Raw genomic sequence first — 17,180 nt, 5'->3', positions numbered from 1 at the left:
CCCCGAGATCCCCCAGTCACCCCGGGCCCCCCCACCCTCCTGTCTGTGCCTACCTCTGCGCCTGCTGCCCCAGTGGCTCCGGTGGGCACGGCAGGGCCGGGGGCTGTGGATTTATACCGGGCTGGACTCCACGGGGGTGCCCCAAGGTGCAACCACAGCAGCATCACAGTTCTCAGAAGTGGAGAGAAGCTGTGTGGGAGCCATGCTCAGCCCCCCCACCCACCCGGCCCCAGGACTCACCGCTGGTACTTCCCAGGCAGGGGTCACCAGCACCTGCTGCCCTGCCCTGACCGCTGGAGGACGGGTCACCCCAGGAACAGCCAGGCGAGGGTCAGCAGGGGCACACAGGACAGTGCCGGGGTCCTGGGTGGTCCCAGCTCCCCCAGAGGGGGCTCCTCCTGAGCCCCTGCACCACCCTGAGGGTCTGCACGTCACCACATGCCCCACAGAGCCCCCACAGCACCCTGCCGTGGGGTGGGACCATCAGCAGTCTGGCGGGACCATCTGAGGTCCATCAGCGCTGGCCCCTGAGGTCCGGAGAGGGGCTGGGCCCTGCTGTCTGGGCCACAACACAGGTTGTCTTGTCCCTTCCCTCCCCTCTTTGGGCCACTGCACATCCCATGGGATGCTGTACAGGGATGGGGTCGCAGGGACAGAGGACACTGTGGCCACCAGCCACCCTCCTTTGTCATTGCAACCACTGCCAGCCCAGGGTGAGGGCACAGGGCAGCCCCGGCCCCGGGACGGGGAGCACTGTGCCTGCTCATGTACTTTCTGGGGCTCCTAGAAAGCAAAGGGGAAGTGGGGGCTGCGGGAGCCTTGGGGGAGCCCAGCCCTCACCTTTCGAGTCTCTGTGGCCAGCACAAGGCAGTAGAGCCTCCAGGCCCCTTCCTGAGCAGAGTCAAGCCCCTGTGCATGGGCTGAGGGGAGGGAAGGGGGAGCCAGGACCCCTGACCCTCCAGGCAGAGGCTCAACCCTTGGTTGTAGTGCCAGGGCTGTAGGGGATCCTGAGGCTGGAAGGGGGGACCACAAGAGGGGAGGGAGGAGGGCGGGCACCTCGCCTGGGGGTGCACCCATGCCCTGTCCCATGCTGGGGGAGGAGGCACTGGCAGCACGTTTAGGGGGTTGCTCACCCCCCCTCGCTGGCCACAGCTTCCCCTTGGCTTCTGCAGAAGAACCACAACTAGGGAAGGGAAGCCCCGGTGAAAAGGCCAGGGCTGCCCTCAGACCTCAGCGTGGCTGGGGACCCAGCATGACACTCAAAACAGAGGTGGGAGGGGAGCGAGGCCTCACAGACAGAAACTCCCCAGAGAGAGCAGCAGAGACAGAGCCTGTCCCAGTCAGACCCCTCGGTGATATCCCACAGCAGGACAGACCCCACTCCAGCTGGACCCCTCGGCTGCAGTCACGGACACGAGACCAGGAGCAAAGGTCACAAAACTTTATACAGGAGGGACCCGTGTGTGGGCCCTCGGCCCTAGGCGTGGGGGCAGCAGGACAAGCGGTGCCTCCACCCCAGCAGAACCCTGGGAAAAGACAGGGGGAAGGAGCCCGGTGGGGAGGGCCCACACAACTCCCTGGCCGGGGCCAGCACTCCCCAGTCCGTGCTCTGAGGTGCCACGGGTGGCCCCACGGCCGCTGGCCCACGACTGCCCGCGGTGCAGCGCTGGGGCCGTGCCCGGTCGTGCCCACACCTCCCTGGGGCCAGGGACAGCCCCTGCAGCCGCACGGCCCCCCCAGGGACCCTCCAGGGCTCCCCCATCTCCAGTGTCACAGCCAAGCCCAGACAGCCCCTGCTGGGGCTCTGGTGCTCCGGCTCACTGCAGGACACAGACGTCCCCCTCACAGCCTCCCGTCCGGCCGCCTCCTCCAGCGGCTCCGGCCCCGCTGGCGCATCCTCTGTCGCCACCACCTTCTCCCCGCAGCTCCATCAGCAGGTCCCGGCCCTCGCTGGGTGGCAGGTTGCTCAGGTAGTACTGGGGGGCCAGCTCCACCAACCTATGGGGACAGGGGGTCAGGCAGCAGCGGGGACCCCCCAGAGGGCCCTGTCCCTCCCCGTCCCCAAGCCCTCACATTTGGGGCTGGATCTCCGAGACCACGCGCAGGCAGTTGTCCTGGGAGATGTGAACTCGTGGTAGAGCACCCAGGGGGGCAGGCGGCGGGGGGGTGGCCGCAGCAGGTACCCGCAGGCGGGGGCCAGGTGTGCCACGTGTTTGTGTGTCAGCATCACGTAGTTGCCAGAGCCATCGATGTCACGGGCGACCTGGGAGCAGAGCAGGAGGGAGCGGGGTGGCTGGCACACCCCCCACGGCCCACCGCAGCCCCCCACAGTCCTGGACCCACCTTAGGAAGTACCCGGAGATGAGGGCCCGCTGGATGTTGAGGGCGTTGGCGTCAGAGCCGAAGGCGGGCGGTGAGACGGGCAGCTCGATGCGCCGCATCACCTCCAGCAGCTCGGCGCGCACGGTGCCCGCCAGGCGCAGCCCCTCCGCGCCCACCCCGTGCTTCCGGCACCAGCTCTCGTCCCCGGCGTCTGCAGGACAGCAGAGTCAGTGGGGTGGGGACAGGGATGGGACAGTGGGGTCGGCAGCATGGGAAGAGGGATGGGACAGCAGGGTCAGTGATACAGCGACAAGAATTAGATGGCAAAGTCAGCGACATGGGGACAGGACAGTGGTGCCAGTGACACAGGGATGGGGAGGGGGGGAGCAGAGACCTCAGAGGGCTGGGGGCTCAGGGGTTACAGAAGCTGGCACAGCTCCCGCCAGCTGCATTCCCTCCCTGCACCAGGGACAGGGACCAGGCTGTCCCCCTCCCAGACCCTCGTGTGGCCAGGCTGGGGACAGGTGAGGGGGCTGTAGGGTGCCTGCCGGGGTACAGGGGCCACGCAGGGCAGCTGTGGGACAGCCGTAGGGGTGCAGGGGACACTGAGGGGTCTGTGGGACACCACAGGGGTGCAGCCCCCCGCCCGCAGCCCTGCCCATGCTCACGCTGCTGGAAGGCATTGAAGATGTTGATGAGGGTGAAGTGGTCCCCGTTGGGGTGCAGCAGTGCCCGCCGGCGCAGAGCCACGGCCTCCTCCAGGTGTGTGGATGGGGGCACGAAGCAGGGGGATGCTGGGGGCGGGCAGGGGGGTCACGGCGTGGCCCCAGCACCCCCCTGCAGTGCTGGCTGCCCCCCGCACGGTACCTGTGAGCATGGCAGCCAGGCTGACCATCTCCTCCACGCAGTCGAACTCGCAGGAGGCGATGAGGGCCTTGGCCAGCTGTGGGTCCAGTGGAAACTCCGACATGATGATCCCCACCTCCGACAGGTTCCCATCGTCGTCCAGAGCCGCCAGGTAGTCCAGGTCCTCCAGTGCTTGCATCAGCGACTCGGGGGCTGGGGTAGGATGTCAGGCAGCTCTGCCCACCCTCCTCCTACAGCTGCCAGGCCCCCCAGCCCCTCTCCAGAGACAATCCAGGCCACAGTCACGGCCATGGCCAGCCTGTAGCTCTCTGGCACAGCCTCCCACAACATGCCTGGTCCCTACCTCACCCCACAGGCTCTACCTGGGCGGTCGAGAAGTCACACTGGCCCATGTCAGCGATGTCCAGGCGCTTCAGCAGCAGCACGAGGCGGCTCAGGCTGGTCTCGCTGACGTGGGGCGCGGGGCTGGGGGGCAGGTGCTGCTCGAAGGCCTCCGAGTACAGGCGCAGGCAGGTGCCTGCAGGAGAGGGGCCGTGAGGTGGGACATGGCTGTGAGGGGTCGAGGGGGTGGGACAGCAGCCCCAGGGGCACACCGGGGCAGGGGTCTCACCTGGGGGGCTGCCAGCTGCCCGCTGCATGCGCGACTCTGCCTGGCTCCGGCTGATGGGCCGCAGCACCTGGGACTCGGCGCGGATGCGAGGGTTGTACACCTGCGGTGAGGCTGTGAGGGGGACACCGCAGGGGAGCCCCCACCGTCCCCCAAGGCCCCCCTGCCTGCCACTGCAGGGCCACTGCTGCCACCTCCCTCATCCCAGTCCGAAGCATCACGACGGCTGAGCGGACCCTGCAGCCCACCCCCCCCGTGCCTGGAGCAGAGTCAACCTTCTCGCTGGGACTCCCCCTCATGTCCCCCATCCCACTCACGCTGCGCAGCTCCAGCCCCGAGTCGATGACGAAGCGCACGGTGCCCAGCGAGAAGGACGAGTCCCCGAGCCAGTGGGTGACGATGACGCGCCGCTCCCGGCTCTCCTCGGGCACCTCGTACAGTCGCTGTGCGGCCCGGCCCACCCCGGGGTTGCAGCGGTAGCACCAGCAGTGGGCCCAGCGCCGGGCTCAGCGCCACGGCCTCCGTCTGGATGGCAGCACAGCACTCGGAGATCTCCTGGGGAAGGGCACACCCCACCCTGAGGTCAGGGTGCTGCTCCGTGCCCCGCACGTGTTTCCACTGCCCACCAGCACCCACAGTCCCTTTGCAGAGGAGCCCCAGCTCCACCAGTTTGGTCTCCAGCATCCCTTAGCATCCTCAGGGCTCCCCACTGAGAGGGATCCCCCAAGCCTCTCCTGCCCTCCTCCCCCCACAGCTCACCTGCTCGCTGGCCAGGAAGATCAGGACGTGGCCGGGCTCCTGGCGCCCGTGGATGTCCAGCACGGCCTGGCAGGCAGCGGCCACGCGCCCGTGGGCCGGCGGCTCCCGGTAGAGCAGCTGTGGCGGGGGGCTGTGCCCCGGGACCCGCACCACCGGGGGGTCCCCGCAGAAGGCGCGCAGCCGCGGCTCCAGGGCGGGGGCAGTGACCACCACGAGCCGCAGCGCCGGGCGCTGGCGCAGCACGTCCTTGAGCAGCCCCAGCAGCGCGTCCGTGGGCACCGTGCGCTCCTGCGCCTCGTCCAGCACCACCACCCCGTACTGCCGCAGCAGCGGGTCCGACGTCATCTCCCGCAGCAGCATCTCGTCCGAGCAGAACCTGCCACAGCCCCACCCTGTCAGCGTGGACCCCAGCGGGGGGGAGTGCCTCAGCCCCCCCCCACGGCAGCGCCCACGGCAGCAGGCAGGCAGCAGGCAGTAGGCAGGCAGCAGGCAGTAGGCAGGCAGCAGGCAGCCCCCCCCAGCACCACTCCCCGGCGAGGCCCGGTTGGATTAAGGGATTACGGGGAGCTCAGTGGGATTAGAGCGCTGCACTCCCAGCACAGGCCCGCTGGGCCCCATCCCTCCCGTACCTGAGGATGGTCTCGGCAGTGCAGCAGTCCTCGTGGGGCACACAGTAGCCCACCTCGTGGCCCAGGTTCAGGTCCATCTCGTCGGCTACGCGCAGGGAGAGGCTGAGGGCAGCCAGGCTGTGGGGCTGGGTGCAGGCCACCAGCCCATGGGCAAACTGCAGGGACAGAGCGTACTCGGCGCACCACTGCGGGATCTGTGGGAACAGGGTGGGGGTCAGCACTGTCTCAGGACCAGCCCCTCCCTGCTGTGCCCCTCCAAAGGGCACAGGGATTCTCTCCAGGGATCCAGCTGCAGGACCTTTGGGGCCAGAGGCTATCCAGAGGCATTCACAGCCCAGGCAGGACCTTCCCTCCCTACTCCTGTCACCTCTCAGATCAACAACCTGTGACAGGAGCCCCACCACCCCACACCCACACCTTCCTGCCCTGGTATGGGACACTGCAGCCCTGCTCTCACACTAGGGATATGGGACAACAGCCCAGGAAAACCCTCAGAGAGTGACAGGGAAGGGAGTACCAGAGAGTAGTTGCTGGCCAAGCGCCCAGCTGGGCAGTGTGGGACAATGCCAGGGCCACACGTATGTCCCTTGGGCACTGGAGACCAGAGTCTTGCTTCACCCTGTCCCGTGTGCCCCCCACGAGCAGTGCCCGTGTGCGCCCAGTGTCCCAGGGCCCTGCAGGGACTGCAGGCAGGGTGCTGCACCCAAAAACATCATGTCTGGGGCCCACACAAAGGATTTATTCCACAAATCCAGCAGGGCTGGCTGAGCCCAGGAACTCAGCAGGTCACACCCAGGGAGGTGATCTGGGCAAGTGGCCTGAGCCCAGGGCCCACACCCCAACAGCCCAGGGCCAATAGTGCTGACCCAGTCCAGTGCAGCCTCACGGCAGCTCCAGCGATCCCTCCCTGGTCAAAGTCCCGGTGCTGTCCCTGGGTGCTGCCAGTGGCTGCCGGGTGGGACCAGCTCCCTGGGGTGGGCAGGAGGGTAAACGGCACCTCAGCCCCACCACTGGCCCTGCGCTGGGCTCAGCTCTGGGGAGGGGCTGTTCCCCCCTCCCCGTGCCATCCTCGGGGCCAGTTGCTCTCGTGGCAGCGCTTCTCAGCTCGTGCCAAGGCTTTGCCCGGGGCCCAGCGCCAGCCCGGCACATTCCCAGTCCCCACCCGGCCCGCCGGCTCAGCACAGCGGCCTCAGGGGTCCGACACCCCCTCCGTGTGTCCCAACGGCTCAGGTCCTTCGTGGGCTCCGGCAGGACCCACCGCAGCGCCCGGCGAGGCCGGACACCCCTGTGCCCCGGGACAGCCCTCCCCCTCACCTGGGTGCTCTTGCCGGTGCCGGGCGGGCCGGACACCAGGACGATGCCGCTGTTCCCCTCCAGGTGCTCCATGAAGCTGTACTTGGTGGTCCAGACCGGCAGCTCCCGGCGCTGCCTCAGCAGCTCATAGTAGCGGGAGGAGAAGGGGAGCCCGTCGTAGGGATTCACCTCCAGATCCCCGTCGCAGCCCAGGGACGGCTCTTCATCCTCCTCCTCCTCTCCCAGCGCGGAGCCGGGGCCGCTCGGCCCGGGCAGGGGTCCCGGGGCCCCGCAGCCGGCCATGGCGGGGACACCGGAGCTGCGGGGGCGGCGGGGGCGGAGCGGCACCGGCGCTGACCCACCCTCACCTGTGTCCCGGGAAGGAGTCGGGACAGCCCAGTGCCACGTCCCGTCCCGCGGGGAGGGGAAGCCGCGGGCACCGGGCACGGGGGCGCAGGCAGAGGGGCACCGACGGTGGCGGGGGGTGACACGGGCGGGACGCGGGGCGCGGGGAGCGGGCAGGGAACGGGGGCACCGGGACGGGTCAGCGGGAGAGCCCGGCAGGACCGAACGGGGTGCGGGGACAGGACCGGGCTATGCGTGGGGATTAGGACGGGGCACAGGGGGTGCGGGACGGGGCGGACACCTTAGGGATGCCGGTCCCGAATGCCACGGGCGGACCGGGCCGGCGGAGCACCTGTACGGAGCGGACCGGACCGGGCACCTGAGCACCGGCACCGGGTCGGGTCAGAGCGGGCACCTGAGCACCGGCACCGGAGCGGAGCGGGCGGGCCGGGGGCAGGTCCCCCGCGCCCCCCGGGCCGAGCTCCCGGTTCCGGTTCCGGCCCCGCTCACCTGCGCGCGCCACCGCCCCCGCCCGGGGACACGGCCACGTGACCGCCCCGTCACCCAATCGGCGCCCGCGCCGGGCGGAGCCCGGATGTGGCGGCGGGACCGGAGCGGGCGGGACCCGCCAGGACCCCCCGAGCTCCCGATCCCCCGGGACTCCCCGGGACACCCCGGGACACCGAGCTCCCGGCGCTCCGGCAGCGCTCCCGGCTCCGGCCGGAGGACAGGACATGGAGGTTCATGCTGTCCCGCCCTGCCCGAGGCCCTCCGCCGCAAGCCCCCATGCGCGGTCCCGAGACGAGCGCCGCTGCAGGCACAGCCCGTCCGCTGCTCCTACCGGGACCGAACGTCCCAGTAACGGACATCCCGGTGCTGGTGCGGGGCATCCCCTATCGGGGCATCCAGCACCGCTGCCGGGTGCGCTGTACCGGGATATCCCCCGTTGGGGCATCCTGTACTGCCGTCCGGTGTACCGGAGCCGGCCGGCCTGTACCGGAGCATCCCGTAACGGTGCCGCTCATCCTGGTGTCGGAGCGGGGCGTCCTGTACCGGCGCCCCAGCCGCGGCGGCTCCCGGCGGGACCGGCAGGTGGAGCTCCCCGGCCGGCGAACGGCTCCGGGCGGCCCGGGCCGGCCTGAGCTCCCGCGGGGCACAGCCGGGCACCGGGCACAGCCGGGCACCGGGCACAGCCGGGCAGGGCCGAGCGGTCCCTGCTGGCCTCGGCACTGCGGGAACTGAAAGTCCAGAGCCGCCTGCGTTTCCCGCACTCCGAGAGCCCCGGCACCTCAGCGTGCCCGTGTCGGTGCCGGTGTCTGTACCGTGCCGTGCCCGTGCCAGTGCCGTGGTTCTGTCCGTTTGTCCCCGGCGCCGGCAGGTCGGGGCGATGGTGGGGGTCTGGCTGCACATGCCCAGCTTTCCCATGAGGGATGGTGGCTGCTCCCGCGGGTCCCGCCCTCGCACCTCGGCCCGGGCAGCGACACCGGAGCACCAGATCCTTTCACACCCGGCTGCAGTGGCTCCCAAATCCACTCGTGCCCCCAGCTCTTCCTTGGGCTGATGGTCAGTGCAGGCGACCGAGAGCCGGCTTTGGGCCGGGGGGTCTGTCCTGGGGCTGGGGGTGACCCGTGGGGTGGGGGAAACTGCAGCCACGGGGACCCCAGAGCAGGCTCAGGCTGATGGGGGAATTGGGGACCTGCAAAGGGAGTGGGGGGCACAGGGAAGGAGCCTGATGCTGGTTCCACCGGGGCGATGGAGACGTGATTCCATCTGTGGGAGCAGCACTGCAGTGGCGGCAGGATTTGGGGGGGGGGCAGGGGGTCCCAGGGCAGTGCTGCCGTGCTGGGGGTAGGGCCTGGCCGAGCCCCCATCCCCGCGGAGCCACCGGTGCCAAACAGCCGGGTGCGGCCGCGGGAGGGAGGAAGTGGCTGCTGAGCCGTTGCTCCGCACGCCGTCCTGGAGCCGCGGCGGTGGAGGGCTGGGCAGGGCTGGAGCCAGGGCTGTGCCATGCACCGCACCGGCACTGGCACCGCTGGACCTGGGGCACCGACGGATGGGGATGGGGACAAGCCAAACTCAGCCACGGTGGCAGAGGCTTTGTCCTGGCAGTGCCGGTTTGGAGTATCACGGCTGGCAGAGGCGTGTGGCTCCTCAGGCCATGGTGCGGCCAGAGCTGAGCTCGCTCCGAGCCCCCCACTCCAGCCCCGTGTCCCGCTGGCTGGGGGCTCCAGTGATGGTGCTCAGCCGAGGGGGTCACAGTGCTACCGCATCACCCACGCCAGCAGCCCCAGTGACCCCCCAGCCCAAGCCCCTGGGGGGGTGGCACATGGAGCACGGGACGATGGGGTGGGACCCCCCACACCCGGCTGAGCAGTGAGGAAGCGGAGCTTTCACAAGCTGGGGGTACACGTGACGCAGGGAGCACAGAGGAGGAACCAGCAGTGGCCCTGCAGCACGCCCGTCCCCCGGCACAGCCCCGGTCCCCCAGCACAGCCCCGGTCCCCCAGCACGGTGGCCATGGCACCTTGGCTGCCCACCAAGGAGGAGAAGTATGGCGTGGGTGAGTGGGGGCTGCAGGCACTGGCCCTGTGGGGTTTCCCGCTCATCAGAGGGGTGCAGGGCAGGCTGAGCAGGGTGCTCAGGGTGGGGTGACACTGACAATGCCCCCCCTGGCTGTGGTGGCCCTGCGGTGGTGGCAGGTGATGGTGGCTGGGCAGTGGCACCGGCGGTGCTGGCCCGGTGCCAGTGTGAGGTGATGTGGGGAGGGGGCCGGGTCCCAGGGGTGCTGGCACTGGGTGGGCTGCAGGAATGAGCGGGGGGTGGGCAGGGGCTGCAGGGCTGGTGATGGGTGGCCCAGGGGATGGGGCTGAGCAGGGCAGGTGTGTCAGCAGGACCCACGTGCCCGGAGACTGCAAGGCTGGTGCTGGTGGGGATAGGAAGCACTGGGGCACAGCACTAGGGTGGGGGCTTGGCACAGGGTCTAGCCCTCCCTGCCAGGCTGTGGGTCTAGGCTCAGTCCAGCTCCTGAGGCTCCGGAGGAGCCCTGACACACCCCAATAATTTGCCCAATAAATAAAGTGGGGCTTTGTTCCCACTTCAGTGTCTGTGATGGCAAAGCCTCGGGCTTCCCTGTTCCCTGCAGCACCTCCAGCTTGGGCTCCCTGTGCCCTGCACCAGCCCTGGGCACCCCCGTTCCCTGCAGCAGCCTCAGCTTGTGCTGCCCTGGCAGCTCTGTACCTCTTCCCGTTTTTGTTGGGGGCTGTTTCCTGCACCCTCCCCTTGCAGTGCCAGCGGCACCGGAGTGAGGGTTGAGCCCTGCAGGGCCCTGGGCAGCACCTGAGCAAGGGCTGAGCTGCTGCTGGTCCCAGCTGGGTCAGGGTCCTCGTGGGGAGGGCAAGGTGGAGGGAGGGGTTGCGTGCAAGGGACTCTCCTTCAGTCTGAGAGCCAAGCCAGGGCTGCCTGCACCAGAGCTGTCCCTGTCCCCGGGGCCAGAAATAACGACAGGGACAACCGCAGCCCGTCTGGGGCAGGAAGCGGTTGGCCACCAGTGCGCTCCTGTCCCCACCACCTCCCTCCCTGGCCACCAGCTCTGCTGTGCCCACACTGACCTGTCCCTGGGCCACCAGCCCTGGGCAGGGGCTCAGCTGGCACTTGCCTCCCCGCACTGCTCGTGCCAGGAGCAGGACCATCGGCACACAAGGTGTGGGTGGCAGGCAGGGGGGTCCCATGGGGGACCCCTGAGTGCTGGAGGAGGGGGCTGGAGGTTCATGTTGTGCCTGGCCCTGTGTGGGCTGTGCCACAGTTCTCCTGGGGTGCGGGGCTGGGGTGCTCGGGGGTCTCAGGCTGTTTGTGGGGCTGGTGTTCTGCCCCATCTGTTGTGGCTGAGCAGTGCCTGTTGGGGTGCTCTGCCCACCGTGGGGGGCTGGCTGGGGGGTGCGGGTGCACAAGGCTTGAAGGGCTGTGCTGGTGCCAGGGAGGGACCCCAACTCCCAGCCCCCGGCCCCTCTCCCTGCAGCCGTGTGGAACTTCCCGAGCACCAAGGAGCATCACCTCCCGCTGCAGATCGGGGAGACAGTGCACATCCTGCAGGCCTCCGAGGGTAAGGGGGACCCCCGGAGGTACCCCAGCGTGGGGGTTTCTGCAGCCTCCCTTGTCCCCCTGGTGGGAGCCGGGACTCCCAGCCCGGCCGACAGGGTCCCCCTCCCTCCCCTCGCAGGTTGGTACCGCGGGTACTCGCTCCGCAACAGGGCTGCCCAGGTAGGTGAGCGGGGGGCAGGGGGAGCATGGCTGTGGCTCGCCCTGTCCCTACTGGGGGTCTGGGGAGTAGGAGGGCATGACTGGCATCTCGCCCTGTCTGTGCTGGGGGGTTGAGAGACCGCAGTGGGCACAGCTGGCTGGAGCCCCCGGCCGTGCCTTCCCAGAGGGATGTCTCCCAGCCCGAGGGTGCCAACAGCTCTGGCTTCCCCAGGGCATCTTCCCGGCATCACTGATCCGGCTGAAGGGCGCCGTGGTGGAGCACCGGGGGTAGGTATGGGGCACGGGCAGGGGTGGTGGGCTCCACCCCCTGCCTGGCATGGGGTCCCCACAGTGCCAGGGGGCTCCAGGGATCCCTGTACCTTCCTTAGGGTGGAGGAGAGCGTGGTGCCCGCCGAGATGCCGATGGTGCAGGAGATCACCACCACGCTGCGGGAGTGGGCCACCATCTGGAAGCAGCTCTATGTGGTGCGGGCTGGGGGCCGGGGGACCGGGCGGGCCGTGGGGCAGTGGGGTGTGTGGTGACCCTGCAGTCCTGCCGCAGGCCGGGCAGATGGAGCGGTATGGGCAGGTGAAACGGATGATGCAGGAGCTGATGGAGCAGCGCTCACAGCTGCTCTCAGGGACACTGCCCAAGGACCAGCTTCTGCGGCTCAGGAAGGAGGTGACCGGCAGGATAGACTATGGCAACAAGTGAGCATGGGACAGGGCACAGGGACCCCGAATCTGCCCTGGGCACAGGCTGTCACAGTGCCCAGGTGCTCCCTCGGTGTCCCTGACAGCCTGGCTGGTTGTTCCTCTGTCCCCATCATCCTGGCTGTGTGTCCCTGCAGCACCCTGTGTCCCTGCTGTCCTGCTGACTGGCTGTCCCTGTGTCCCCATAATCCCAGCTGGCTGTCCCTGTGTCCCCATCATCCTTGCTGGCTGTCCCATGGTGGCTGGGGGCAGTGAGTGTGCCTGCAGGTGCACAAGCCACCTGCCCAAGGGCTATGGCTGATGAACCGTGGCTGGGGCAGGAGTGTCCCTGCCGCTGCCTGGCTCCTGTCCCCTTGCTCAGTTGGGTCTGTCCTGCCCCCTCAGACCCCGTGTGAGGGCAGGTGGGTCCTGGTGGGACACATGGACCTGTGTCCCCCCAGGGTCCTGCCTCACCCCATCCTGGCCTCGGCAGGATCCTTGCACTGGACCTGGTGGTGCGGGACGAGGATGAGAACATCCTGGACCCCGACAGGACCAGCGTCATCAGCCTCTTCCAGGCTCACAGGAGAGCGGCGCAGACCCTCACCCAGCGCATCCAGGAGGAGATGGTGAGGCCAGCACTGGCCCCACACCTGCTGTGCTCAGACCCTGATGTCCCCCGCGCCAGGGGCTGTGCCAGCTGCTCAGCCATGGGTCCGAGCCATGGGGCTGAGCTGCCTCGTGCTCCCCAGAGCCCGCAGCCAAGAGTACCAGGCCACAGCACCCATGGGGCAGCTTCGCCCTCCCACAGCCTCTACCTGTGCGTCCGCAACTTCGTCTGCCACATTGGGGAGGAGGCGCAGCTCTTCATGGCACTGTATGACCCCAGCGAGCAGCGCATCATCAGGTGGGGTCCCGGGATGCAGGACAGACCCCTGCCCCCTCTGTGCCAGGTGCCAGTCCCACTACTTCCTGTTATGTCCCCCGCTTTGTGCCACGTTGCCCGCTGGTGCCCACTGGAGCAGCCTGGCTCTACGTGAGGCAGTGGTGAGGTGACTGGTGGGCAGCAGCCCCCCACTGCTGGGGACAGCCAGGCTGGGCCAGTCCCTGTGCCGTGACTGGGGACATTGGTGGGATGAGGGGTGTGTGGTGGGAGCTGGCAGGGGCTCTGCTGTCCTGGTGCCCACCTCACTGCCAGCTCCTCCCCCCTCACCTGCCCACAGCGAGAACTACGTGATCCACTGGGCCAGCACTGGGGTCCCCCAGGACATTGAGCTGCTCAACAACCTCAAGGTCGTGTTCACGGTGAGTGCAGACCCCCAGGAGCTGCACTGCTGCTCCCCACCTCCCCCTCCTGCAGAGCTGCCTCCACCCGCAGCGTTTCAGGGCCCCCAGCAGCAGGCACGGTCCTCCCGTGTCCCATGAGTGGCTGAACCCCCACCACTCCCCCTGCTCGAACAGCCCCAGCCCCTGCACAGACCCCAGGCCTGGCACCGGGACTCAGGTCCCCTCAGGGTCCCCTCCCGGTGCGGGTGCTGGAGTTCCCGGGGTGCCCCCTTCCCGTCCCTCGCCGTGCGGCACCCGCTGACTCAGCGCTTCGGCTGCAGTGCTGCGCTGACCCCCCGGGACGGAGCGGAGCCATCGATATGCAAAGGAGCCGGGAAAATCGGTGCTAATGAGCAGCATCAGCATTTCGGCTCTGCTCCCATCCCCCGGCGCTCGTCCACCTCCAACTCCTGCTCTGCTCGCTGCTGGTGTCCCCGTTTGTCCCCGTGCTCTCTGGCATGTCCCTGTCCCTTTCCTCAGCACCACCAGAAAGTTCTACCACAGCGGCAGCACCCTCAGGACCCGACCCTCCCCGGGTGCCCGGAGCTGGGGTGCAAGGCCACCCCACCATCCCCACACCGTGCCAGGTTGCCCCCCTCCCACTAGGCTGCCTGGCCCAGGGTGCCCTGTGGGGCCATCATTCTCCACCAGCCCTGGCATCAGGGCTTTGGGGCTCCTGGGGTGTACAAAAGCCCCCGGGACAGTAGGGCCAAGTGCCTGCCAGCCAAGCCGCTCCATGGGGCACAGTGCAGGGGGACATCCTGGGGCACTGGGAGAACCACTGCAGTGGTTCTGTGCCCACTGGTTCACCCTGCGCAGCCCTGGGCACCCCACGATCAGCTGGCGCTGGTACCGGCACGTCCCCAGCGGTGCTGCCAGGCTCACACAGCCCCTGTCCCCCAGGACCTGGGCAGCACGGACCTGAAGCGGGAGCGGCTGTTCCTGGTGTGCCAGATCATCCGGGTGGGACGGATGGACCTGCGGGACACCCACAGCCGCAAGCTCAGCACGGGCCTGCGCCGGCCCTTTGGCATCTCAGGTAGGGGGGATGGCCCATGGAGACCCCCAGGGCCACCTGTGACACCACCCCGGCCACCCCCCTTGGCCACCAGGCTCCGCGATGCACCCGGGCTGCTCCCGCTGCCCCTGCACACAGACCCCAACCCTGAGCTACTCCCACTGTCCCTGCACACAGACCCCAACCCGGGGCTGCTCCCACTGTCCCTGCACACAGACCCCAACCCTGGGCTGCTCCCACTGTCCCTGCACACAGACCCCAACCCTGGGCTGCTCCCACTGTCCCTGCACACAGATCCCCCCAACCCGGGGCTGCTCCCACTGCCCCTGCACACAGACCCCAACCCCGGGCTGCTCCTGTTGTCCCTGCACACAGACCCCAACCCCGGGCTGCTCCTGCTACCCCTGCACACAGACCCCAACCCTGGGCTGCTCCCTCTGCCCCTGCACACAGACCCCAACCCCGGGCTGCTCCCGCTGTCCCTGCACACAGACCCCAACCCCGGGCTGCTCCTGCTGCCCCTGCACACAGACCCCAACCCCGGCTGCTCCTGCTGCCCCTGCACACAGACCCCAACCCCGGGCTGCTCCTGCTGCCCCTGCACACAGACCCCAACCCCGGGCTGCTCCCGCTGTCCCTGCACACAGACCCCAACCCCGGGCTGCTCCTGCTGCCCCTGCACACAGACCCCAACCCCGGGCTGCTCCTGCTGCCCCTGCACACAGACCCCAACCCCGGGCTGCTCCTGCTGCCCCTGCACACAGACCCCAACCCCGGGCTGCTCCTGCTGCCCCTGCACACAGACCCCAACCCCGGGCTGCTCCTGCTGCCCCTGCACACAGACCCCAACCCCGGGCTGCTCCCACTGTCCTTGCACACAGACCCCAACCCATTGTGTGCCCAGAGCAGCCCTGCGGAGCCTCCCTGCCTCCACCTCCCCCCATGATCCTGCTCTGGGCATCGATCCCTGTGGATCATTGCTGGGAGATGACTGATGTCTCCTGGCTCAGGGCATGCCAGAACCACAGTCAGGGACATCACCAGGGGAATTATGGACATGGCAGAGGGACCATCCTGGTGCCCTGTCCTGCCCCACTTCTCATCCATGGGCAATGGAGAGGCTCTGGATATGACTTGTTTTGGCCAAGACGTGTCCCAGAGCTCTGAGGTCACCTGCAGTGACTGGTTGGTGGCCATGCCATCCCCAGAGGCCACAGAGGGGACACTGGACTCTGGTGTGAGACCCTGGTTCTGACTCTGCCCTGTGCTGGAGGTGATGCTGGTGTTGCTCAGAGTCCCAGAGCATTTCCCATGGGTGAGCTGTGCCAGGATGGCAGGTCCCAGCTGGGGGTGCAGGTCCCAGCTGGGGGTGCAGGTCCCACCTGGGTTGACAGGTCCCAGCCATGTCATCAGCACATGTCTCTCATGGAGCCAGGTGGGCTGTTCCCTGCCCAGAGCCCATACAGCTTGGCAGGTGCCAGAGGAGTCTCAGTGGGGCAGGAGGAGCTCCCTGTAGGGCACAGCAGGGACACTGTCGGGGGCACAGGTGATGCCATGGCTGCAAGACAGGACAAAGCTCTCCTGGGTGCTGGCTCTGGGAGGGTTTGGCATGGGAATGGGATCTGGCATGGGGCTGGGGGTGCTTGTGCCACCCCTCAGTGCCATCTCTGTGTCACTGCAGTGATGGACATCACCGACATCACCAAGGGGACGTGTGACAGTGACGAGGACAAGCAGCACTTCATCCCTGTCCACCTGTGAGCCCCATGGAGGGGGGGAGTGGGCAGGGGGGCAGCACTCCAGGGCCTGGCTGGCACAGGACCCTAACTGCAAGGGGACAAGAGGTGTGAGGATCAAGGAGGAAAGGTTTTTTCCCGTAAATATGGCTTTTCCAGGGTGGCTGCTGACAGTGATTTCCTTCACAACATGATCCGGAAGGCAGTGGAGGGGAAGGACATCAACCACAAGGGACAAGGTAAGGAACCTGTGTCCCCAGTGTCTCCTGTGCCCACTGTGCACTGTGGTGGGGAGTGAAGTGAGACCCCTCCCCGGGCCATCCCCCTGGCCCTGCAGCTGCTGCTCGTGCTCAGGGACCCACCTGCCTGCACGTGGGGCAGCCCTCAGGCCATTTCCTGCAGGGCTGGGGACTCACTGCGGTTCCTGGCTGGCCCTGGGCCTCCCTAGCTCTTGCTGTCACCCCTTGAAAAGCTGCTGTGGTCCCCACAGGGCTCTGGGTGTCCCTGAAGATGCTGTGGGGAGACCTGAGCCAGGTGCGGAAGGACCACCCTCACCTGGTGGATCGCGGCACGGTGGTGGCTCGCAAGCTGGGCTACCCGGAGGTCATCATGCCAGGCAAGTGGGGGGGTGAGGCACCACCCCGGGGATCCCTGGGGGTCCCAGCGTGGGCTCAGGACCTGGCTGATGGGACTGTCCCCCCAGGTGACGTCAGGAACGACATCTACCTGACGCTGGTGCAGGGTGAGTTTGACAAGGGGAACAAGAAGACGCAGAAGAACGTGGAGGTGACTGTGTGTGTCTGCGACGAGGCGGGAAGTGTGGTGCAGGTATGGCAGATGTGGGGCAGGCCCAGGACTGTCCCCTGTGTCACCCCACCTCAGGCAGAGCCAGCAGCTCCTGTAGCACAACCAGCTGGAGGAGCCCCTGGAGCTGCTCAGAACAGAGATCTGGGAATAGAATAAAGATCTGCAAAAGTGCTGTGGAGGGATAGAGAGAAAATCATCCTCCCCTGGGGACAGCCAGAACCCTTGGCCACCCCCAGTGCCCAGGCATGACACTGCAGAGGCAGGAGTGGAAGAGCTGGGGGCTGGCAGAAGGGCAGGAGGCTCAGAGCCAGGTCATCCCACCCTCCTTGCCTCTCCCCAGGTGTTATCACATGAATTCTCACCTGGCCCCTGAGGAATGGGCTGGAATTGCTGTGGGCCTGGCTGGACTGATCTGGGGGCACAGCACCCACCTCCATCTCCATCCCAATAGTGCCCTCCCCACAGGGCAATGGAGGCCAAGCCCTGACACGCCCAGGGGGTCACAGTCCCTTTGGAAGTGGCACTAGGCCTGGTGGAAGGGG

The 17,180-nt window shown here is 68.1% G+C and overlaps 2 protein-coding genes across 3 annotated transcripts in view; one reads left to right on the top strand and one right to left on the bottom strand.

Annotated features, from left to right (window-relative positions):
• Positions 1-1,419: 1,419 nt before the first annotated feature.
• DQX1 (DEAQ-box RNA dependent ATPase 1) lies at positions 1,420-7,270 on the bottom strand. The gene is given in 15 exon segments (XM_032686953.1): positions 1,420-1,918; positions 1,920-1,998; positions 2,074-2,122; positions 2,125-2,272; positions 2,274-2,533; positions 2,991-3,116; positions 3,190-3,381; positions 3,552-3,563; positions 3,566-3,706; positions 3,800-3,899; positions 4,114-4,266; positions 4,268-4,351; positions 4,556-4,931; positions 5,185-5,378; positions 6,499-7,270. Coding segments are annotated over 15 exon segments (2,637 nt in total). The 5' UTR covers positions 6,781-7,270; the 3' UTR covers positions 1,420-1,477.
• Positions 7,271-9,125: 1,855 nt separating this feature from the next.
• Positions 9,126-17,180, top strand: part of LOC116786174 (dedicator of cytokinesis protein 2-like) — a 50,470-nt gene continuing 42,415 nt past the window's right edge. For both annotated transcript variants that reach the window (XM_032686559.1, XM_032686558.1), the window contains exons 1-14: positions 9,126-9,382; positions 10,838-10,921; positions 11,039-11,079; positions 11,291-11,346; positions 11,448-11,544; positions 11,621-11,769; positions 12,245-12,380; positions 12,504-12,658; positions 12,975-13,056; positions 13,981-14,116; positions 15,777-15,852; positions 15,991-16,070; positions 16,322-16,447; positions 16,535-16,659. In XM_032686559.1, the coding sequence (XP_032542450.1) occupies positions 9,340-9,382; positions 10,838-10,921; positions 11,039-11,079; positions 11,291-11,346; positions 11,448-11,544; positions 11,621-11,769; positions 12,245-12,380; positions 12,504-12,658; positions 12,975-13,056; positions 13,981-14,116; positions 15,777-15,852; positions 15,991-16,070; positions 16,322-16,447; positions 16,535-16,659 (1,386 nt within the window). In that variant the 5' untranslated portion in view covers positions 9,126-9,339. The remainder of the gene's footprint in view (positions 9,383-10,837; positions 10,922-11,038; positions 11,080-11,290; positions 11,347-11,447; positions 11,545-11,620; positions 11,770-12,244; positions 12,381-12,503; positions 12,659-12,974; positions 13,057-13,980; positions 14,117-15,776; positions 15,853-15,990; positions 16,071-16,321; positions 16,448-16,534; positions 16,660-17,180) is intronic.

Source organism: Chiroxiphia lanceolata, chromosome 4, assembly GCF_009829145.1.
Source record: "Chiroxiphia lanceolata isolate bChiLan1 chromosome 4, bChiLan1.pri, whole genome shotgun sequence".
NCBI lineage: Eukaryota > Metazoa > Chordata > Aves > Passeriformes > Pipridae > Chiroxiphia > Chiroxiphia lanceolata.
This window is presented reverse-complemented; position numbering and strand designations above follow the sequence as displayed.